General features: G+C 42.3%; 1 protein-coding gene across 1 annotated transcript in view; it reads right to left on the bottom strand.

The window, feature by feature from the left end:
* Positions 1 to 25,491, bottom strand: part of LOC308393864 (NACHT, LRR and PYD domains-containing protein 12-like) — a 534,253-nt gene that overhangs the window by 451,581 nt on the left and 57,181 nt on the right. Inside the window, exons 9-10 of the mRNA XM_080877886.1 lie at positions 6,575 to 6,751; positions 4,242 to 4,418 (exon numbers count right to left, since the gene is read on the bottom strand). Coding sequence (XP_080734012.1) covers positions 4,242 to 4,418; positions 6,575 to 6,751 — 354 coding nt within the window. The remainder of the gene's footprint in view (positions 1 to 4,241; positions 4,419 to 6,574; positions 6,752 to 25,491) is intronic.

Below are 25,491 nucleotides of genomic sequence, written 5' to 3' on the forward strand. Positions count from 1 at the left end.
AGCTGAAGCCAACAGGAAGCAGCTTCAAACAGGAAACTGTGCAGAGTTTCAGACTATATGTCCTGATGCAGCCAGTTGGATTTTGGAGATTTGAAACTCTGTTCTGTGACTAAGTCCTTGAATCATTTCTTCCAGTCGGTCCAACAAGACAGACTAAGTATTGGACATGTGTTGTGGCTCCATTATGGGAGCTTCTAAATGTGATGTGATGGCCCCTCTGGGTCTGTCAGGTCACAGGACTGAAGAGAGCTCAAACTGGGCACACAGTTGTTCCAGTCTGGACCAAAGACTCTATACTGGGACTGAGGGACTGCTTTGACTGCACCCACTGGAACTTTTTAAAGGCTCATGTTCTCACTTAGATCATCGATTTCTACTTACATTTCTTTCTGGGAAAAATGGGGATTACTTTGAAAACAGGAAGTATTTTCCCCAATAAGCAGCCCTGGATTAGTAAATCACTCCAACATGTTCTCAGGCAGAAGAAGCTGTCTTGTTATGAGGGAGAGAAGAAAAAGATTGAGGCACAGAAACTTGTTGAAAGAGAGATAAAGCAGCTAAAATCAGGTGTAAAAGTAAAGCAGAGGATGAGCTGAATAAAGGACACTCAAGGCTGGCTTGGAAAGGAATGAAGTCCATGGTGGGGATGCAGAACAAGGAGCAAAGATGAATGTGATGCTGAATCAGCAGAAGACTTGGACTCATTTGATTCCAGCTTTGATATCATTGATTTCAATGAAGAGCTTTGTGATTGTAGCAAAGGGCTGGTAGCTCTGAGAGTCCCACTGATGAGGTGTTTGTGTGGAAATCTCTTAGTGGGACCAAAGAGAGAAAAAGCCCTGGTCCTGATGCTGTGGGAGGGAAATGATTGAAGTGTGCTGTGAGGAACTGACTGGGAGATCTTCACACATTTTCCAGTCCTCCTTGGAAAAAAACAGGAAGTTCCCAGCATATGGAAACAAAGGTTAAGTGTCCTATGGCACTCAGTAGGTATGGGTACCGGTATTCGGTGCCATTATGGCACCAGTTCTGACATAAACGGTAGTAATGTTGGGATTTAAATATATATTCTTAGTGCTTATTTGCTGATTATATTGTTTTATGTATTTTAATAAGAGAGGGCCAGCTCTGAGTAGAGTCTGAGCCAAAAGTACTGACAGGAAACTGCATGCTTTTGCAGAGCACAGGAGGTGCAGACAGAAAGTGAAACTAAGCAGAGTGTTTTGATCAAAACTTAGAGTGTGTGACGTGCTGCGGAAATATATAAATAACCATGCTGGCTGCTGCTGCTTTCAGACCGGAGTGTGTGTGTCCATGTGTTCAAGTCTCCGTTCCCGGGAATGTAAAATAAAGATAATTTTTTGAGCTTTGACCACCCTGGGTCCAGTCTTTCTTTGCCGCCAAAAGAATTCAAAGAACGAAATTTAATAGTAACCAGACTGAAAAGCAGCGCACATTTTGGTTCTTTTTCCCCCTGAGATGTCACACACTTTAGATTCTAGCCAATCATTTTACGTTTCCGAGGATAGTAGGCGAGCCCAGGTACGTACATTCTTTTAGAGCAGAGCTACAGATTAAAAATGCCCAAGGCGAAGTGGTCAAAGTCTGGCAGTACTTCACAGCTAAAGATGCAAACTCAGCAGCCTGCAACAAGTGCTTTAAGGTGATATTGTGCAAAGGAGGTAACACCTCGAATCTGATGAAACACCTGGCGACGCATAGCGTTTTTTTTAAAAGCCAAGAAATGCACCGTATTTGATAGCTTGCTGCAAGACCGAGCGCATCTACTGCGGGTGTGGTGCCTGTTATCAGACCCGGAGTTAGCAACATCCCCCAAGAACCCGAAGAGGAGAGTCCTGGCCCCTAGCCCTGCCAGTGTAGCAGAAATGATGACGGATGATGATGGCAGCAGCAGCCGTTCTTCTCTGGGTGAGTAGCTTAATGTTGTTCGTGTGTAATTTACGTTGAGTAGGCTAACCACGTTATTACTTTAATGCATGTAAGGTGAACTAGCAAACATCGTCTTAGTTACATGCGGTTGTCTTCTTGTTTGATGGCAGATGCTCCCTTTACCCTGGCCAAAAAGGCTAAAATGACCAAAGAAAAAGTGGAAAACAGTTAAACATGAGAGGTTTTTGGACAAAGTTTGTGTTCTCCATTCTTTAAGCACTGGCACCATTTCAAAAATACTGGGTTGGCACCGGTATCAGATAAAACCTAAACGATACCCATTCCTAGCACTCAGTGAGGATGGTGCTGTGGCCCCACCACCTCCACCTCTCTGTAAAGGAACTAACTGTCATCTGAAGCTTCAAATGGAACTAAGACTTCCTCCACTAGGTGGCAGTGTCTGATGAGAAAGTGTTAGTGGAGCTGGCCTGGAGTCAGAAACAGGAAGATGCAGGATTTGGGCTGGAATGGGGAAAAGTGGTTCGCACTAGTGCCTTAAAGCAAGAAGGTTGTAGGTTGAAGCTTGTTGGCCTTTCTGTGGAGGGTGGATGTTCTCCCACAGTCCAATGAAATGCTGCTTAGGTTCATTGGTGCTTCTAAATTGGCTGTAGGTGTGGATGTGAGAGAGTGCTTCTCTGTGTCTCTCTGTTGGCCCTGTGATGGACTGCTCACCTGTGCAGGTGGACCACGCCTCTTGCCCTATGACAGCTAGGGCACAGGCTCCAGCCCTGTGAGCCTAAGCTGAATAAACAGTTAGCAAAAATGATCCATAGAAGGCCTGAAATTCCCCAGTTAGCAGTTTGGTAGATAGCTATGACATGCTAATCCCATCCAGCAGCTGTATTCTACCTGTAAGCTGATCCCTGCTGAGCCAAAGCACTTTTTCATATACAAATTACAACCTTTAATAGAAACCTATTGGTCAGCATCTTATTAGCCTGCTGTTAGCTTCATTCCACAGAAAACTGAGAGAAACTAACAGAGTTGATAAAGAATAAAGAGAAATGTGCTGATTTAAAGCCTTTGAAGTGCTTCAGATGATCTCTGTCCACTTCTGTCCACTCATTCATTCATGTAAGCTTTCTAATGCAGCTTTGATCTTCACAGTCTGCTTTATGAAACTCATTCTAACCCTGAATGTCAGAGTGTTCCTCCTTCTCTTTCCCATCATTCATGCTGGCAGTGGAAGAGATTTGGATGTTGGACTGTGTTTTGGATGATGTGTGTATGTTTGTGTTGGACTGCTGTCTGTAAAGCAAACGCACATTTGGCTTTGGATTTCAGTTTCAGACAGACTTTAAGGTGGAATGAAGAGTTGGAGAGTTTCACAGTGAATTATCCAGGGGAGGATTTTTCTTCTTCTTTGAAGGTTTGTGTCACGGCGAGTGAGGTGAGCCGTGTGGAGGAAATGAAGGAGGATCCAAATGCAGGCAGTTGTGAAGGTGTGAAGGTGGTTTATTGAACATGAAAGTAAATACAAACGGCAAAATGGAGCTAGAACTAAACTATACTGGGATAAACTAAACTACAGAGCACAAACCTTAACGAGAACGACCAGAGGAGAATGATGATGGACAGCAGGGAGAACACACGGGTGAGACATGGTAGATACACAGATCAGGCAGGGTGGAATACACAGACGGACCAGCAACAACAATGACGGAAGACATGACTTAAATACACAGAGAACCACAGGGGAATTACACACAGGTGGTGGACACAGCTGGGAATAATCAACAAGACGAGACAAAGGTAAAACTGAACACACTCACATGAGACCCAGACCTTCACAATAAAACAGGAAATGAGAACACCACACCAAGACGCAGACCTGACACTGAGAGACAGACAGGAAATGACATATGAAACTAAACTCACATCGTAAACCCAGATAAACAGAAACATGGAACTCTAATAATAGAAATCATAATCATCACCATAACACGACAAGAGAACAAGAACACAATCTCTGATGAAAACTTAAATCAAAACACAATAAACTCAAAATACTGGGTCCGTTGGACCCAGTATTTTGAGTATTTGAGTATTTGAGCATTTGAGTATTTGAGTATTTGAGTATTTGAGCATTTGAGTATTTTAACCGTGACAGTTTGAAATGTGAACATTGTTCTGCTGCAGTCAATGGACTAAACCAGAGAAGAAGAAAACAGACTTTACCATGAAGATCCTCAGTGTGGATCAGTATAATATCAGCCTGATGTCTGCAGTTTAGTGTCAGCACAAATTTCACATCATATTCATCTCAGCACAACTAAAACATGCTGACTGACCTCAGAGTTTCAAGTCCACATCCTGGACTCTCCAGGAAACCACACAGAAGCTTCACTCCTGAATCCTGCAGGTTGTAGTTGTAGCTCAGGTCCAGCTCTCTCAGATGGGAGGGGTTGGACTTCAGTGCTGCTGCCAGATAATCACAGCTGATCTCTGACAAACCACAGCCCCTCAATCTGTATAAAGAATGAAAGATGTAAGTTTATTAGACAAAGTGTGAGCTTGAAAGCATTCAGTGTTTCATCATCTGTTCAGAGCTGAAGAAGGTTCAGAATGTAGAAGTTTAGAAAATGGAAACTCCAAACAGCTGAAGCCAACAGGAAGCAGCTTCAAACAAACACAACAAGAGAAAAAACTCTGAACGTTTCACATTAAAGTCGTACATTTATCATAAAAACAGGACAAAGACCTGAAAAAGTCGTGTTTTTCCTTCCAGGAACCACAAGGCTTCACTTTTAAAGGTGAAGTGTGAAAGAAATGGACATATTTGAAGTCCAACACCTTTTTCCAGTCACATTATTAAAGCAGACAAACTATAAGCTCATTTTCATTCCAACAAGTCATCTTCTGACCTGGACTAACAACACTGGTCTCTATGTGCAGCTGGCTGTGAGACCAGTGCTCAGGGAGCGTCTACAAAGTGCAACACTGAAAGAACATCACACACTAATTTGCTTCCAGCACTTTCACACAAACATCTACTGTCATTATTGTCACCGAACTCTGTGGATCCTTTATTGCAAATTCAAATGGGATCAAATGGTCAGACAAAAGAGGGTTATGAGGAAATATGATTAAATGTTGTGTATTAGCAGCAAGTTATTGAATCATTTTCCTCAGAAACCAAACAAAATGATTGACAAACATGTTTTTACAAACTCAGTGTTGGACTTGGATCAGCAGGATAAGCTGATGTTTAAAGGCATTTGAGTCTCGCTGTATGAGAGTCCAGTTATTACTCAATATTTATGGCTGATGTTCTTTCAGTGTTGCACTTTGTAGACACTCCCTGAGCCTCACAGCCAGCTGCACATGGACCAGCTGACATTACCCAGCATTAGAGGCGGCTGTAAAAAAATGGATTTTCCTATTTAAATGGTTTTAATTTGAATAAAGCGATGTTGATTCATTCAATCCTGAATCAATTTTTAATATAAATGTATTTTGCCAGAATCTCAGGTTAAAGCTCCTAAACGTATTTCAACAACAACCAAACAGATAAAACAGTAAATGAGAGCAGCTAAACACACAAAGATGGAAACACAGAGCGTGGATCGTTCACTCGACGGCACGTACACGGACACGCCATCGGGGCTGAAAGTGGACAGCTCACAGATCCTGAAGCTGCAGGTTTCATCTGTCTCCAACCAAAACTGAGTGAACCAGCAGCAAAAGAAGATCCAAACTACGCTTTACGTTTGATGAACATCGTCATGAATTCTCTCTGACTTTGACGTTTACTTCCTGCACAACTCTCTCTCTCTCAGTGTACTTCAAGAACAGTTTACCTTCAAAAATCTGTTTTCTGCATTATTCACTGCTTATTACGCACCAGTCTGCTGTTGTGTTCACTGGTGTCGGCCTCCGAAAACAAAGCCTCATTTCTGCTGTTCAATACTGAAGAAATTTAAACCTTTTAAAATGATGACAGATTACAAACTCTCAGCTGTGTCTGTAATCAAACCTCTGTAACTTTGCTTCACTTCAGCAGCATCAGCTCATGTTCACATGTTGATTCATGGTTTGCTTCAGTTTTTGATGGACTGCAGAATATTTTGAAGGTTATCTGCTATAAAAAGCCAGAACAGGAAAATCTGCTTCATGTGTTTCTGTTTGATCCTCAGTGACTTTGACACAAAGGCCTCTGCTGTGATGATCACACCTCTGATCAAGTCTCACAGTGTCAGCTTTGTTTTTATACATATGGATATGTGCTGATAAATGATCAGAATTATAATATTTCCCACTGTCTGCTGTGTGCCGTGACCTTTGACCTGCTAAAGACAGTCAGCTGTGGATTATTCATTGTTGTGTCTGATACTTAGAACTGTGAGGAAGAACACTACACAGTTAATCAGGGTCCCCTCTCTCTGAACCAGGAAAGGTGGGCAGGCCGCGTGTGGGCCGCAGGCCATACGTTTAGTATCACTGTTTGAAATGTGAACATTGTTCTGCTGCAGTCAATGGACTAAACCAGAGAAGAAGAAAACAGACTTTACCATGAAGATCCTCAGTGTGGATCAGTATAATATCAGCCTGATGTCTGCAGTTTAGTGTCAGCACAACTTTCACATCATATTCATCTCAGCACAACTAAAACATGCTGACTGACCTCAGAGTTTCAAGTCCACATCCTGGACTCTCCAGGAAACCACACAGATGCTTCACTCCTGAATCATGCAGCTTGTTGTTGTTACTCAGGTCCAGCTCTCTCAGATGGGAGGGGTTGGACTTCAGCGCTGCTGCCAGATAATCACAGCTGATCTTTGACAAACCACAGCCCCTCAATCTGTATAAAGAATGAAAGATGTAAGTTTATTAGACAAAGTGTGAGCTTGAAAGCATTCAGTGTTTCATCATCTGTTCAGAGCTGAAGATAATTCAGAATGTAGAAGTTAAGAAAATGGAAACTCCAAACAGCTGAAGCCAACAGGAAGCAGCTTCAAACAAACACAACAAGAGAAAAAACTCTGAATGTTTCACATTAAAGTCGTACATTTCTCATAAAAACAGGACAAAGACTTGAAAAAGTCGTGTTTTTCCTTCCAGGAACCACAAGGCTTCACTTTTAAAGGTGAAGTGTGAAAGAAATGGACATATTTGAAGTCCAACACCTTTTTCCAGTCACATTATTAAAGCAGACAAACTACAAGCTCATTTTCATTCCAACAAGTCATCTTCTGACCTGGACTAACAACACTGGTCTCTATGTGCAGCTGGCTGTGAGACCAGTGCTCAGGGAGCGTCTACAAAGTGCAACACTGAAAGAACATCACACACTAATTTGCTTCCAGCACTTTCACACAAACATCTACTGTCATTATTGTCACCAAACTCTGTGGATCCTTTATTGCAAATTCAAATGGGATCAAATGGTCAGACAAAAGAGGGTTATGAGAAAATATGATGAAATGTTGTGTATTAGCAGCAAGTTATTGAATCATTTTCCTCAGAAACCAAACAAAATGATTGACAAACATGTTTTTACAAACTCAGTGTTGGACTTGGATCAGCAGGATAAGCTGATGTTTAAAGGCATTTGAGTCTCGCTGTATGAGAGTCCAGTTATTACTCAATATTTATGGCTGATGTTCTTTCAGTGTTGCACTTTGTAGACACTCCCTGAGCCTCACAGCCAGCTGCACATGGACCAGCTGACATTACCCAGCATTAGAGGCGGCTGTAAAAAATGGATTTTCCTATTTAAATGGTTTTAATTTGAATAAAGCGATGTTGATTCATTCAATCCTGAATCGATTTTTAACCCTTTAAGACCTACCATAGAACCAAGTCCGCCAGAGCTTATATTATATTTTTACATGGTGTGGTGACATTTTTGGGAGCATTTCAAGTCGCTATACATCAATACAACAATTATAGCCCAGATTTTAATAATATGTAGTCATTAAGTGCATAGTAATTACATAAATTGCAAAAAAGTGCAATAAACTACAAAAAAATATATTTATACATATACATATATTTCTAGTTAGAGAAATTTAAGAGGCTTATCCCTCAAAACTGTAAATACAAAAAAGTTGCACAAAATAGTTTCCTACCACAGGAAATTTATTGTGAGTGTCTTCATAGTTTTATTTTTGAAATACACCAATTTTTATATACTGCAGGAAAAACAAAAATAAATATTATACTGCAAATTTGCAAAAAAGCAGCATATGCATCAACATAAACTATTTCCAGCAGTGCAATATGAGTCCTAAGCATCCCAGAAAAGACACAGAAAGTCATAAAGTCAAAGATAACTTTTAAAAACACCAGTATAGGCCCTGAGACCCTGATGGTAAGAAAGAAAACTACATTTCTGCGAAAATGACGTCACTTCCAGTTTCGGGCAGGTAATGGCGGACATGCAAAAGTTCGCGCTGACTTCTATTCCAACGTAGGAAGTGTTATGAACAGCTGATGGGATCAGCAAAGCGTGTTTCTGGAATATTATGTTTTTGTTGCTGCAAGTGCTTTTTATGCAGTTTTTGCAAAGCTTTATGTGGAAGGAAAATGTGACATAGGACAAGCTGATGTCATAAGATGTAATTACAACTCCTCCGGTTCCATATGTAAAAAAAATGATTGCGCTAGCTTACGTGGTTGCAGAGCTACCGGGATTTAAAAATAGTTACGCAAAACAGAGCGTGCCCGCTCCGACCGGCTCTAAAGGGTTAATATAAATGTATTTTGCCAGAATCTCAGGTTAAAGCTCCCAAACGTATTTCAACAACAACCAAACAGATAAAACAGTAAATGAGAGCAGCTAAACACACAAAGATGGAAACACAGAGCGTGGATCGTTCACTCGACGGCACGTACACGGACACGCCGTCGGGGCTGAAAGTGGACAGCTCAAAGATCCTGAAGCTGCAGGTTTCATCTGTCTCCAACCAAAACTGACTGAACCAGCAGCAAAAGAAGATCCAAACTACGCTTTACGTTTGATGAACATCGTCATGAATTCTCTCTGACTTTGACGTTTACTTCCTGCACAGCTCTCTCTCTCAGTGTACTTCAAGAACAGTTTACCTTCAAAAATCCGTTTTCTGCATTATTCACTGCTTATTACGCACCAGTCTGCTGTTGTGTTCACTGCTGTCGGCCTCCGAAAACAAAAAACAAGGAGCACGAGAGTCCAGAACAAACCAAAAACAGGTCAACACAAAACAAGACTATTTACGAGGCCACAATAAAGTCCGGGGGTCGACCTGGAGGTCGACAACACAAGAGCCTAAACAGTTCAGGGGGCCAACCATGCACACAGCAACGGCGGCGACGGGCAAACAGTTCTGAAGGCCGACCGTGCACATGGCAATGGCGGCGACGGGCAAACAGTTCTGGAGGCCGACCGTGCACACGGCAATGGCGGCGGAGGCAAAACCAATCAGGAGGCCGACCACTTGGAAGGCAGTGGCGGCCACTGAGCAGGTCCGGAGGTCGGCCGCGATGCCAGCGGCGGCGACGAACGCTTTCCGGAGGCCGTCCCCGAAGGCCATGATGCCATCTTAGAGGCCCGGAAAACGGCCGGCAGAGGCGAGGCGGAACGGGTCGAGCTGGCTCAGACGGCGGCGTGGCAACCACAGAACCAGACGAGGCAGGACCAGACGAGGCAGGACCAGGCGTGGACGAAGACACAGAGGCAGGACCAGGCGTGGACGAAGACACGGAGGCAGGACCAGGCGTGGATGACGACACGGAGGCCGGACCAGGCGTGGATGAAGACACGGAGGCCGGACCAGGCGTGGATGACGACACGGAGGCCGGACCAGGCGTGGATGAAGACGCGGAACCTGACGGCAGCGGGACGGCTGCGGAACCTGACGGCAGCGGGACGGCTGCGGACAGTGATGCTGCAGGAGGTGATGTGGATGCATGCAACGGTGTAGGAGTCACAGGGGATGATTCAGCAGATGGTAGCTGAGCAAACTTCCCCGGACCGCCAGCAGATGTGAGGATGTGCTGGCTGGGTCCTCCAGGACCCTCAGCTAACGTGGCGTGGTGATGGGTGGGCTCCTCGGACCCTCCAGCAGACGTGGCATGACGCTGGACGGGCTCCTCGGGCCCTCCAGCAGACGTGGCTTGAGGCTGGACGGGCTCCTCGGGCCCTCCAGCTGACGAGGCAGGAAGCTGGCTAGATTCCCCTGAACCTCCAGCTGACGAGTCTTGGGGCTGGACGGGCTCCTCGGGCCCTCCAGCTGACGAAACAAGAGACTGGCTGGGTTCTCCAGAACCCCCAGCAGACGAAACATGAGGCTGGTTGGGTTCTCCAGGACCCCCAGCAGACGAAACATGAGGCTGGCTGGGCTCTCCCGAACCCCCAGCAGACGAGACATGAGGCTGGCTGGGCTCTCCCGAACCCCCAGCAGACGAGACATGAGGCTGGCTGGGTTCTCCCGAACCCCCAGCTGACGACACTTGAGGCTGGCTGGGTTCCTCAGGCCCTCCAGCCGACGAGGCAGGACGCTGGCTGGGTTCCCCTGAACCCCCAGCTAACATGGCTTGAGACTGGACGGGCTCCTCTGGCCCTCCAGGGAAAACAGACACTGAAGCAGCAGGTACGGAGACCTCTGCCAGTGTGGACACTGGCTGGGACTGAGCAGCACAGTGGCTAGACTCAGGTAGCAACAGTGGGATGCAGTCCTCATAGGGCTGAAAGTGTTCCCCAATACACTCAGCAGAGGACCGAGGCGGATGGGTGAACTCACTTGAACTCTCAGGGGGTGCTGAGAGCCGAGAGTGTTCTGGTGAGTTCTCCGGTGAGGCTGCTGGTGCTGGCGTCTTGACCTCTAGGGTCCAGAGTTGGCTGGTGACTGACACCCAGCCCCTGGGGAGGCCCTAGAGGGAGCAACTGTCTCTGACATGGCCAGCGTAAGAGAACCAGCAGATATTGTGGTGAAGTGTGTTCCCTGCTTTGAATGAGACAGTGAGGATGGTGGCTGAATGAGTGAGCGGGTAGGCTGCTGAACTGGTGGCAACTGAGCTACAGGTAGCGAAGTTGTAACAGGTGGTGGAGTGGCTGGCTGAACTGAGGGCAGCTGGGCTGCTGGCTCAACTGATAACTGTACTGCTAACTGTGTTACAGGCCCCACATTAACTTGTGGTGAAGGTGTGGATGGGAGAACATGGTCAGGAAGAACTGTGTCAGTGAGGTTTACAGCTTCCCCTGAATAGACCAGTGCAGATGAAAAATAGTTCCAAACGTTCTCATTCTCTGAATTCATAATGCCAGGCTCAGTAATTCCAAGCAATAGCCACAGATGAAGCAGAAAAAACACTATTATCTTCGGTGGAAGCGCAAAAAATAGTCCCAGAATAAATAGTCCTTGTATCCGACAAAGCAGAAACAGTGTCCCTCTCACTCACCACTGCCGGATGTTTACATGTCCCAACCTCCGGCTGCGGGGTGTCACGCCGACAGTGCAAACATCGCTTCTTTCTCAGAGACGGCTCCGACAGGCCGGGTAATCCCTCGTCCGACGGTTCGGACGGCACGTCCTCCGTAGAAGCAAGCAGGCGAGCGGTAGCGGCGGGGGGGTGTAGGTGAAGCTCGTGGAGAACGTAATTCTGCACGAGCGGATGCAGAGAGTCCAATAGCCAGGGATAACAGGTAATAATGGGCGATCGTGGCGATCGTGGCTCAAGAGTTGGGAGTTCGCCTTGTAATCGGAAGGTTGCCGGTTCGAGCCCCGGCTTGGACGGTCTCGGTCGTTGTGTCCTTGGGCAAGACACTTCACTCACTGCCTACTGGTGGTGGTCAGAGGGCCCGGTGGCGCCAGTGTCCGGCAGCCTCACCTCTGTCAGTGCGCCCCAGGGTGGCTGTGGCTACAATGTAGCTTGCCATCACCAGTGTGTGAATGTGTGTGTGAATGGGTGGATGACTGGATATGTAAAGCGCTTTGGGGTCCTTAGGGACTAGTAAAGCGCTATATAAATACAGGCCATTTACCATTTACCATTCAATAAGGTGCTGTAGGTCGCCTTCCACAGTGTAAAGAGACGCTTCTCCCTCATGCTCTAACAACTGGTAAATCAACTTAGAAGCGGAGGGGATAACGGCCTCCTGAAGCTCCCTGGGTGGGGTGACTACCGCTGGATCCATATCTGGCTGGTCCGTACTGTCACGGCGAATAAGATGAGCCATGTGAAAATAATAAATGAGGATCCAAGTGCAGGCAGTCGTGAGGGTGTGAAGGTGGTTTATTGAACACGAAAATATGGACAAACAGCAAATGGAGCTCGACTAAACTAGACTGGAAAACAACTAAACTACAGAGCACAAACCTTAATGAGAACGAGCAGAGGAGAATGGCGATGGACAGCAGGGAGAACACACGGGTGAGACATGGTGGTTACACAGACGGACCAGCAACTACAATGACGGAGGACACGACTTAAATACACACACAGAGAAACACGGGAATTACACACAGGTGGTGGACTCAGCTGGGAATAATCAGTAAGACGAGACAGAGGTAAAACTGAATACACTCACATGAGACGCAGACCTTCACAATAAAACATCACACGCAGGCTCGACATAGAGAGACAGACAGGAAATGACATATGAAACTAAACCCACATCTTAAACCCAGATAAACAGAAACATGGAACTCTAATAATAGACATCATAATCATCACCATAACACGACAAGAGAACAAGAACACAATCCCTGATGCACACTTAAATCAAAACACAATAAACTCAAAATACTGGGTCCAACGGACCCAGAACCGTGACACTGTCTGCTGTGTGCTGTGACCTTTGACCTGCTAAAGATAGTCAGCTGTGGATTATTCATTGTTGTGTCTGATACTTAGAACTGTGAGGAAGAACACTACACAGTTAATCAGGGTCCCCTCTCTCTGAACCAGGAAAGGTGGGCAGGCCGCGTGTGGGCCGCAGGCCATACGTTTAGTATCACTGTTTGAAATGTGAACATTGTTCTGCTGCAGTCAATGGACTAAACCTACGGTGGCCCCTAGAGACAAAGCACGTACAAATTCCAAAACACTTACAAAATCAAAAAACATATGCAAACCCCAAAACATTTACAAAATCCAAAACACATGCAAAATCCAAAACACATGCAAAATCCAAAACACGTACAAATTCCAAAACACAAAATCCAAAACACTTACAAAATCCAAAACACTTACAAACTCCAAAACACTTACAAAATCCAAAACACGTACAAAATCCAAAACACATGCAAACTCCAAAACACGTACAAAATCCAAAACACATGCAAAATCCAAAACATATGCAGACCCCAAAACACATGCAAACTCCAAAACACAACGGAAGTGCTCCAGGACGCTAGGGGCAGTGTTGAGCTTTTGTTACCTAGTAACTACACAAGCCAGGAAGTACCAATGATCGGATTTGGGCTGTATCCCAATTCAGGGTCTGCAGCCTTAAAGGCCGCATTTTAAGGCCGATTACATCACAGCGACATGACGAAGGCTGTCCCAATTCAAAGGCTGCTCGAAATGCAGCCCTCAAATGCGTCCTTCATTTCCCTGAATTTTAAGGATGGGTCGGTGTAGCCTTCATGGCCCAACATATCCCAGACTTCATAGTGCGGCGGTGGTGTGGATAATTTTGCCGAAAAAAACGGCGGAAGGGGAGCGGCCGAAGAGTAAACTTTCAGAAGTAAGTACTGAATATTATGTCACTTATTTATGCGCAAATATTTTTATAATGAAGAACATTAAAACATTACTGTTGGCCACATGTTGGGAAAGTTATGTGACATTAGCGATGTTTGTACTAACTTGGTTTTAAAGCCTTTACTTCAAAATACAGTGGGGCAAAAAAGTATTTAGTCAGCCACCGATTGTGCAAGTTCTCCCACTTAAAATGATGACAGAGGTCAGTAATTTGCACCAGAGGTACACTTCAACTGTGAGAGACAGAATGTGAAAAAAAAATCCATGAATCCACATGGTAGGATTTGTAAAGAATTTATTCGTAAATCAGGGTGGAAAATAAGTATTTGGTCAATAACAAAAATACAACTCAATACTTTGTAACATAACCTTTGTTGGCAATAACAGAGGTCAAACGTTTACTATAGGTCTTTACCAGGTTTGCACACACAGTAGCTGGTATTTTGGCCCATTCCTCCATGCAGATCTTCTCGAGAGCAGTGATGTTTTGGGGCTGTCGCCGAGCAACACGGACTTTCAACTCCCGCCACAGATTTTCTATGGGGTTGAGGTCTGGAGACTGGCTAGGCCACTCCAGGACTTTCAAATGCTTCTTACGGAGCCACTCCTTTGTTGCCCGGGCAGTGTGTTTTGGATCATTGTCGTGTTGGAAGACCCAGCCTCGTTTCATCTTCAAAGTTCTCACTGATGGAAGGAGGTTTTGGCTCAAAATCTCACGATACATGGCCCCATTCATTCTGTCCTTAACACGGATCAGTTGTCCTGTCCCCTTGGCAGAAAAACAGCCCCATAGCATGATGTTTCCACCCCCATGCTTCACAGTAGGTATGGTGTTCTTGGGATGCAACTCAGTATTCTTCTTCCTCCAAACACGACGAGTTGAGTTTATACCAAAAAGTTCTACTTTGGTTTCATCTGACCACATGACATTCTCCCAATCCTCTGCTGTATCATCCATGTGCTCTCTGGCAAACTTCAGACGGGCCTGGACATGCACTGGCTTCAGCAGCGGAACACGTCTGGCACTGCGGGATTTGATTCCCTGCCGTTGTAGTGTGTTACTGATGGTGACCTTTGTTACTTTGGTCCCAGCTCTCTGCAGGTCATTCACCAGGTCCCCCCGTGTGGTTCTGGGATCTTTGCTCACCGTTCTCATGATCATTTTGACCCCACGGGATGAGATCTTGCGTGGAGCCCCAGGTCGAGGGAGATTATCAGTGGTCTTGTATGTCTTCCATTTTCTGATGATTGCTCCCACAGTTGATTTTTTCACACCAAGCTGCTTGCCTATTGTAGATTCACTCTTCCCAGTCTGGTGCAGGTCTACAATACTTTTCCTGGTGTCCTTCGAAAGCTCTTTGGTCTTGGCCATGGCGGAGTTTGGAGTCTGACTGTTTGAGGCTGTGGACAGGTGTCTTTTATACAGATGATGAGTTCAAACAGGTGCCATCCATACAGGTAACGAGTGGGGGACAGAAAAGCTTCTTACAGAAGACGTTACAGGTCTGTGAGAGCCAGAGATTTTCCTTGTTTGAGGTGACCAAATACTTATTTTCCACCCTAATTTACGAATAAATTCTTTACAAATCCTACCATGTGGATTCATGGATTTTTTTTTTCACATTCTGTCTCTCACAGTTGAAGTGTACCTCTGGTGCAAATTACTGACCTCTGTCATCATTTTAAGTGGGGGAACTTGCACAATCGGTGGCTGACTAAATACTTTTTTGCCCCACTGTATATGCCGTTCAATAGCTGACCTTAATCTTACAGAGAATGTGATGATTTTATGGATAATTAAAGTCAGTCATATATCCACAACAGAAGCTGAAAGTCAGTGATGCTGCTCAGTTTGCAGTCCTGAATATCACGGCACAAGCAGGATCCACTGCACTGTTAATGTTATATTGTTATATATATATATTTTTTTTATTTAACCTTTATTTAACCAGGAATGTCCCGTTGAGATCAAAAACCTCTTTTTCAAGGGAGTCCTGGCCAAGAGGCAGCACATTTCCAAACAAATACATAAATAAATACATATTGCTGCCTCTGTTCGGTGGTGTCGAGCCAGAACGGACTTTAACGTGTGTTTGAACGAGCTGACGGTTCACCCGTTAAGCTGAAAGAAAGATGCTTTAATCACAGGAGTCACACATGTGTCCACTGTACCATCTGGGAACTCTTCTTGTTTACACTCGTAATAACACAAACACTAAATCCTCCTGTTTGTAGCAGTGTGTACACCTGAGACTGTCACCTGTCTGTCTGTCCTGCACTCTCTCTCTGTTTCTTTCTCTCTGATTGTGGAATAAAAGTATGAACATGTGTTTATAAGTTACACTTGTGTTTGAATCCTGCAGCTTATCACACATTTGATTTCCATGTGTGACAACTGCAAGTGTCCAGAGTGAGGACAGACTGAGGGACCCACTGCTGCACATCATCTGTGAGGCTTTGCACCCCTGATGATCCACCAGGACAAACTCAGCAGTGTGTGAGGAAGAGGAGGAGGAAGAGCCAGCAGCAGTTGACAGATGGAGAGAATAGACAGACTGTTCCCTGTTTGTGAAGGACTCCTAGAAAAGTTTAAAATAACTAATTGTCTGTCCTGAATCAGTCTTATTAGGTAATGTTCAGATAATTTTATCATTCCAGTGTTTTCAGTGTGGGAGAAAGTACTCAGAGCCTTCAAGTTACACACTATGAAAGGCAGCAACAAGTTTAATGTTCAGAAACCTAAAGTATGTATCAGCAGCAGAATGGACCTAAAAATAAATGTTTGTTTCAGTTCTATGAAGCTTTGAGTATTTTGGATCAGTAGTACTGCTGTGTTTGTTGCATCATATTGCTGTAATTGTTTATATGCTTTATATATTCTGAGGTAAGTTGATCTATAGTGTTACATCATATTCTATAAGGATGTTATGTGTTTGTATACTTTCTGCCCAGTTTGACACATTTAGCAGAAGTCAGCCTGCTTAAGGCTCTGATATCTATTCTGTATGACTTAAAGCAGTTATGACATGGTCTGATTTTCTCGCCCAATAAAGGAATATTCAATATATCAGTCTACTCTTCATTTTATCAGAAACAGTTATCACAGCTTGTACGTTTTCTTTTTATAAATATATGTAAGCATTGAGCCAAATTTAGTAATGCCAACATACTGAAGAAACAACATTTGTCTCTTATATATGATACACCTATATATGCACTGTCAAAGATACTTGTCTTTGAGTGAAGATTTAAGGTATAAATAACTAAGATAAGACATAAATAACTGCAACTTGAATCTGTACTGAGGCTCAGTATTTGACACAGAGTTCATGTTCACTGCTGTAATAGTGTGGAGCAGGGAAATTATTTTACTGCTATTGTTAAAGAATAATCATCATCACCATTGCATTAATAATATAATCTGTAGTTTATATTGCATTCAGAGGTTGAACAGTGTGTGTCTTTCAGAAAGACTAAGTCACAGGCTGACAGGAAGTTGCAGAGAGTTTGCAGAAGTGAAAGCAGTCTTAGGTTATTTTGAGCAGCAGGCTAAGACGATCATTGCTTTAACAATGTAACAGATAGCTTTAAGATGGCCTTAAGATGTTTATGATAATGTTAACTTTGTATTCCAGGTGCAGTTATAACTATTTTATACACAATGCATATCTGTGCTTATTTGAGTTGATGTTCAGGTTCATTAAGGGTCCAAAGCTTCACTAGTGAGAGTGTCTAGATGATCCATGCTGAGGGAAAACTAGAACATAGAAGGAATTGCAATACATGCTTACACAACAGTTCATTTTAATATCTTTTATATGTTCATATTCTTGTATTAAGCTTTTAGTAGGGGTCAGGAGCTAGTCGGCGAGGTGAAACAGGGTGCAATTGTGGTTAGCACACAGACACACACACACTTAGTTAGAGAGAATCATTTATAGGTGAAAGTTTAATTATGTTTTGCTTGGGGTTGCAAAAAAGAGCAGTTTGTCGCAGAACTGCTGCTGAGGTGTCAAGATGACAAGCGAGCATCCGGCAGTGACAGGAAGCACCTGTTATGAAGATAGAAGACAATTGTTCTTTTAAATTGTGTCAAAAGTCGTTGTGGTTTTGATATTGACGTATGTGTATATATCCTGTCTGTGACGCATGAAGGGGGCGTCAGTAAATCAAACCCTGATGCTATAAAAATCTGTGTATGCTTTGAGGAAGTCGAAGACCACTTGCTGTCTGCGTACAGAGTGTTCTTCCCACACGTGTGTATTCATTAAAATCATTGTTTGACCAAGATCTTCTGGACCAATGGGTGTTTGTACTCTCCTTCCTCAATTTTTGAACCTTAACATTTGGGGGCTTCGTCCGGTAATTGAGGAGGGAGGATTGGAGGTGTAGATGGTGAAATTTGGTGGTCCGTTGTGGTCAGACAGGCAGGCGTGACCCGGCAACCAAACTGAGGGGACAGGCGCCTTTAAAAAGAGGTAGGCACAGGCCTGTTGATTTTATCCGAAGTGTGCTGAATTGGATGATAAAATTAAATGTCTATTCAGTAAAAGTTGCTGGTAAATGTCTGCTTTGATTTTGATGAGAATCTCATGACAGTACTGAGGATTTAAAAGCAGTTGGACTGCTGGAAATGATTGAATGCGGTTGGACCGCTAAAAGGATTTAATACGGTTGGACCGTGGAAAGCAGTTGGACTGCTCAATGATTTTAGTATGTTAGGGAATTTGGTTATTTTTTGGTTATAAGGTTGGACCTGCTTCAGTCTTACACTTTGTTGGGTGTTTTACTGTTGTTCCAAAGTATTATAAATTACTCAAGAACGCCAGTTGGACTGGTAAGAAGCGCAGAGCCCGGAGGTTACGCTCCCTCCTTGTCGTGGACGCGCGACATTGACCTCTCGGCGAAGAGGGTTAGTTCAGTGTGGCTTAACTGTGGGGTACAGGGCATCCTGGAATAAGCTAGTGGTTGGACCACTCTACCGTTTGGAACGGTAGTCTGCGCTTTTTTGGACAGAAGAAGTTGGACTTCGGGCGTATAACTTTAACTTAACACTTCGGGGTAAGCCTTGGCTGTGAAACGCCAAAAAATAGAGCTTCAGGCAAAGTTTGGGTTGGTTGACGCTTTTAAATTGAGTTAGGGACTTTAGAGATGAGGCCAGAAACTGTTGGACAGATACTGGTTAATTGATTACAAAAAAGTTGGACTTTTATCGGTTGGACCGTTAACTTAAATTTGTCAAAATTGGTTAGGCGCTAAAGCTGACAGATCTGACAGTAATTGTAAATATAAGACGTCTTTGTAAATATAAGAGATCTCTGTGTGAAAGGAGTCTGAGGCAATGCTGCTGCTATTTTAGACGGAGTGTGTGTGAGTGTGAAAATGCAAATGAGTAAGTAGTGAACTGTTTAAACCACAGTTGGTTTTACAAATACTGCTGCAAACATTGTTGAGTGTGTGTTTCAAATGCCATTTATGTTTATTAGAGGACTATAAATAAAGTTTTGAGTTGCCGTAGTGGATGTATATTAGTTGACTGAAGTTGGATGTAGATATATAAATATATTGAGTGCACTGTATATACTTAAAGACTAACATATTACTTTCAGTAGCAACTTCTCTCCAGCAGTAGTTGCTGGTGTGTTTTATTTTTTCAATTTCTTGTGTGTGCGGTGAGAATTAATGGAGGTTTCAATTTTTCGTTTGTTTGTTTTTGACTTGCTCTTTCTGATTATGACAAGCATGTCTAAAATACTCTTAGGAAAGTGTGTTTTGAGTTATATTCCTCAACTCTGGTCACAGTTTAAGTGTGAATGCGGTGACTAGAAGGTTTTGAATGAGGAATAAAGGTGTGAGAGGTATTTCTTTGGTGATGTCAAGTAGGATGTTTTAAAGTTTGAAAGTGTTTTTAATTTGAGAGAGGCATGAGTGATGTTATAAGAGTTTGAGTTTCTTTTTCTTTCAGTTCAAAAACACATAAGTACATACACTTGGTACACCCGTTTACTCTTTGACTTTATTAAAACAGACGGTGTATTTGAGTTTGAATTTCAGTAATTGTATGTTGATATGGTAATTTAGTTTTATGTTAGGTGAAGGAGATGTCCATCTCTGCGTCTTGCAGGATTGAAAGTGAGCACGTTGAAGGTTGTGATGTGAATGCTGTGAGTACTCGATTTGAATGATTCTGTGTGATTTGAACAAAATAATAAATAACTAATAATAATAACTCATAGGCGAGTGTGTGAACAGAAGAAGTCTGCAGAGTGTGTGTGCGTAAAAAGAGGGCGTATTGTTTTTACATCAAGATTTAGTAGAACTAAAGTAGAACGTTACAAACAAACAGATAAAAAAGTAAAATGAAGAGAGAAAATAACTGACAATTACATTAATGAATAGAAAACACACATACACAAAGTGTCATATGTGAAATTATTCTAGGAAAGAATCAGAAGTGAGATAGTTTAATATAAGATGCAATGAAGGAAGCAGCTAACACTCCTTTAATTTCCAGAGCCAGTGTGTTCCCTCCCCTGCCCACTTGGGCCCCGTATCAGGCGAGTATGGAAGGCTGGATAGCCCATGACGGGTAAGATCCCACCTCGAAACCCTGGGACAACCTAAGGCAGGCACAGCCACGATTACTCGCCTCACTCAGTCCTTGTGAGGTCAGACTCACTGGTGAGATGAAGTGAAGAAGACGGGACCTTAAGGGTAAAGCCGCTGGGCTAAGGCGGAGGGGGTAAGTGGCAAGTGGAGCCCTAACTTCTGGCTGAGGACAAGGAATGCTGTTATTTAAGGTGGGAAATCAAAATTTGGGTTAGCAAATTTGGGAAGGAGAAAATTGACTGTTTAAAGGCAAAATTATGAAGGAGTCTGACATACTGCAAAAGCAACATATGCAAATTCACATACACAAACAGAAAATGCATTAACCTTATTATAAAGACAAGACAAGCTCATGATGATTATTTGTATAGATACTGATTAAACCTGGCTTAGAACACAAACATACGCAATGAAGAACAGCTTGCTATTTTTGTATGAATGATACAATGGTGTGAATGTTTAATAAAATACATTTGAGTTTGTGATTGAGGAATAGAAGAAGCCATATGACAAAGGGAGTTATGAAAAAAAGTGATTAAAGTAGTTTTAAAAGAGTGACTTAGGAGTGCTCTCTCGTACTGAGTGATCAAAACCAGTGATCACTGTAGAAAGAAATAAAATGATTTAATAAGGTGGTAATGTTTAAACATATGTTTCTGTTGTTACAGCAACTCATTGAGATATGACTCAGTATGCAAATTAGCTGGAGTGAGTGGTGACGAAGGAACTTCCTGTGTGTGTGTGTGACTGAGGCTTTCAGAAGAGGAAGCATGGCAGAGAAGAGAAGTGCAGATAGGGGTAGGAAATTTATAGTTTAGTGATATGTTGTTGTAAGGGGGGTTATGTTTTATGATGAATCCAAGTATGTTGAAGTGCATAAAGGGGGTGATTTTTTTTGTATGCAAATTGTGTGGTTTTAACGAGACTTTCGGTGTATTGAGGAGGTGACATTATGTGGTGGCAAAACTTGTGTGTTTAAGGTTGTTGAGGTTGTTGTGGTGATGGGTTGATTTTGTCAGTTAGGTTCGGGTTGTTTTGTTTTTAATAGAGGGAGTTTTAGTAAACATGGACATGTCTAAGAATTGGCCCATTATTTTGTAACAGTGCACTTAAAGAAAACCTGCCAGGTGATTTTGTTTTGTGTTTTGTGAGCTAATAATCAGCTCTATTTTTTCTCATTTTTGTTCTAAGCAGGCCTGCAACAGCGCTGACAAATTTTTGGGGAAGAGCAAATGTAAGGGGGGCTTTCCAGATTACAACTGGCTGAGGAGAAAGCTACCTGTGGGGACTAATCAGGTCGTAAGTCCCTGTAAAAAGGATTGTGGCAATTCAATCCAGTCCAAAAGCATAAAGAAATATTTTCCTATGGAAAATAAAAAATGACTGAGCTCATTTTGCTGAGGGTGGAGAATCTGATCTGAAGCTCCACTATTAGCAAATATATGGTGTGACTGCATGTGAGTGGATGTGTGAGTGAATGTGAGGATGAATAAATGTAGACAAACAATTGGCTTCTACCAGAGAAAATTTCTGTTTTGTTGACTGGGGTTAGATTATGGTATTATAGTATATTGTTGGGAGAATGCCAAATGTTAAAGGGGAAACATTTTCTGATATAACTGAGTTACCATTAATTGGAGAAACACATGACTGATAACTGTTCTGTTTTAAGTTTATTTTTATGACATAGATTGGAGCGTGAGTGGGGAAAACTGAGCATTTTAAGTTTTGTATAGTATTGTGGATGTATAGTATTGTGCAGAGGTGTGGACTCGAGTCACATGACTTGGACTCGAGTCAGACTCGAGTCATTAATTTTATGACTTTAGACTTGACTTGAAAAAATGTTCTAAGACTTGTGACTTGACTTGGACTTTTACACCAATGACTTGGGACTTGAATTGGACTTGAACCGGTTTACTTGAAAAGACTTGATATTTTACCCCAAATATAAAATTTAACATGCATATTATATAGAGATTGAAAATGTGACGTCATTCACGGGTAGAACCGCAAAGGATTCTGGGAACTCGTGGCAAGCGGTACTAGCGCACGCAGGCTTTCAATTAAAATCAGTTATACAGCGATAAAAAGAAACACAAAAATGTCAAGAAGCCGTTGTATTATTAACTGCAATAGCCGGTCGCATGACAGCCACGGGAAGCCGACGGGTAAAGAGATCGGTTGTTATCGGATTACGTCGTTGAAGAGAAATTGTTCGAGCCATGTTTCCGAAGTAACAAAGAGGCGACGGATGGCCTGGATTGCAGCCATTCAAAGATCAAATATAACGTCCCAGAACACTCCAGCTCACAGGTTAGTCTGCTCCAAGCATTTACACGAAGGTCAGTGTTTTTTAGTAGTTAATACGTCATTTTCATAACATAATTGGTGATATAGGTTACAAGCAAGTCTGGCGCTGAACAGAAATTGTCGTGCTATGCTCCTTTGTTTATTGTGCATAAATAGTGAATTGTCCTGACACAATATTGCGTTTCGCTTCTGTTATTATGGTACATTGACAAAAACATATACTTTTATTCACAGGATAAAACAGGTTTTTTGTATCACTAATTGTCCAGTACGATTACAGCATACAGTATTATTGTCACTGCTACATTTCTGTGATGGGTACCAGAAATTATTTCCACTACTAATTAATTACCGTTGAGCTCAAAGGTCCTATTAATAAACGGTTAACGAATGTGTATTTATGAAGACGATTTGTGAGACTGGTAAACTTACCTTTGTTCGTACGATGGTCTTTCGTTCTACACGGTGCATTTCAAGGTCCTGCACCCATCCGTCGGTAAACTGTACCTGGGCTTGTTGCAGTGACCTGAAGTTACTAAACTTCATGAGTGTGTGCACTCACTCCAAGAACCATATGATTATAAATATGCATATAAATATGCTACGATGAGATAGCTGACTTCATCTAACTAGCAAATGTTGTCCAGGCTACGTTGGTGATACAGTTTTTTTTAATGTGTATGATATTTTTGTCATGCGATTTTAAAGCCGGTCCTACAACCGCATCCAAGAATAACATGCAGCTTATCTCAGAACTGTGAACTGTGAAAATTATTCTTGGAGCTAGGTTTAATTGAGCTGCATTTTAAAGAGGTGCAATTTCACAATTTGTGTATATTTTCTAAGTTCACTATTTTGTCATGTGTTGAGAAAAACACAGATTTTAAAATTACATGGTCTAATATTTACATTTAGCATATAACTGCAACATTATTTTTTCGTTTTTTTTTTTAAAGACTCGAAAGGACTTGAAATTCAAAGTTTCAGACTTGTGACTTGACTCGGACTTTTACACCAGTGACTTGAGACTCGACTCTGACTTGCCTGACATTACTTGAGACTTGACTTGAGACTTGAGGATAAAGACTTGAGACTTACTTGAGACTTGCAAAACAATGACTTGGTCCCACCTCTGGTATTGTGACACATGAAATGTGTCAAAATAAAAGGGGGAATTTAGGGTTTAATAATTTAGGATCATTTTAGGACTTTTTTGGTTCTTATTATGCGGGATTATGTTTGGGGGTTTGTTGATCATTTGGGTATGGTAAAACTGAAACTGTTATTTTTATGTTAAGGTTAAAGGATTAAAGAACTGAATCCTGTTTAGAAGATACAATGCCGGTTTTTCAAAGCTGTGAATAAATCTTAGGGGAAAATTAGTGAGGGTTGAAGGAGGAGAACAGGTTTGATTTCTTTTGATTTCTAGAAGTAGTGGTTATAATGTAGGCTTACACATACAGATATTACACAGAAACACACATAACAGTATTGATTCCAGGCAAAAGGCCTCAAAAGCATTTAGCTTTTAACTGAACTTAAAGAAGGACCAAAGAGGAAGGAAAGCATATATTTTGGTTAAGTCTGATAAACTAGAATTAGAAGGTATTGTTACATTAAAAGGAGCAAAATGAAATAAAAAGGCTATACCAAAAACAAGTTATAACATAGGAAATGTGAGGTTAAAATGAAGTTAGTGTTAACACACAGGAGTTGTTTCTAGGCAGCATTTAGCTATGATGAAATGTATACAGGAGTAATTGCTTATATGCTTAAACTTAATTGATTAAAGTGGTTGTTTTCTTTTGGAGCTTTTAGTAGAATAGGCGCTTATAATGATTTTCTTGTTAAAAAGGTGACTTAAGATTAGAGTGAAGGAACTTGACAGGATGTTGATGATCAGATAAGGGAAAATAGAGCAAGCAACCGGACGTGAACGCAGCGCTTTAAGAGTTTCAAAGTGATGAATAACGTTGAAGAATATATATAAATACAAGTCAATAAGTTAAGAAGATAATTAGGATCAGGCTTTTGATTAAAGAGTCCCAGATAGGATAAGTTAGGGAGGTGCAGGAAAAGGTGTTTTGTTTCCTTTGCAGAAGATCTCGACGACCACAGGGAGGTCCGAGACCACAAGAGAGGGACCGAGAAAACCTAAGCTTACACATGGAGTGTTCTCGAAGGGGAGCTGGTGTTTATTACTGGACCAATTAGATGACATGAGGTTGTCTGATTTGCTGAGCCAGGACACAATGTATTGCGACCTCTGGTGTTCCAGAGGTCGAGAGAGGGAGTGTGGAGCAGGGAAATTATTTTACTGCTATTGTTAAAGAATAATCATCATCACCATTGCATTAATAATATAATCTGTAGTTTATATTGCATTCAGAGGTTGAACAGTGTGTGTCTTTCAGAAAGACTAAGTCACAGGCTGACAGGAAGTTGCAGAGAGTTTGCAGAAGTGAAAGCAGTCTTAGGTTATTTTGAGCAGCAGGCTAAGACGATCATTGCTTTAACAATGTAACAGATAGCTTTAAGATGGCCTTAAGATGTTTATGATAATGTTAACTTTGTATTCCAGGTGCAGTTATAACTATTTTATACACAATGCATATCTGTGCTTATTTGAGTTGATGTTCAGGTTCATTAAGGGTCCAAAGCTTCACTAGTGAGAGTGTCTAGATGATCCATGCTGAGGGAAAACTAGAACATAGAAGGAATTGCAATACATGCTTACACAACAGTTCATTTTAATATCTTTTATATGTTCATATTCTTGTATTAAGCTTTTAGTAGGGGTCAGGAGCTAGTCGGCGAGGTGAAACAGGGTGCAATTGTGGTTAGCACACAGACACACACACACTTAGTTAGAGAGAATCATTTATAGGTGAAAGTTTAATTATGTTTTGCTTGGGGTTGCAAAAAAGAGCA

Source organism: Rhamphochromis sp. 'chilingali' (genome assembly GCF_963969265.1).
Source record: "Rhamphochromis sp. 'chilingali' genome assembly, chromosome: 1".
In the NCBI taxonomy this organism is placed as follows: domain Eukaryota; kingdom Metazoa; phylum Chordata; class Actinopteri; order Cichliformes; family Cichlidae; genus Rhamphochromis; species Rhamphochromis sp. 'chilingali'.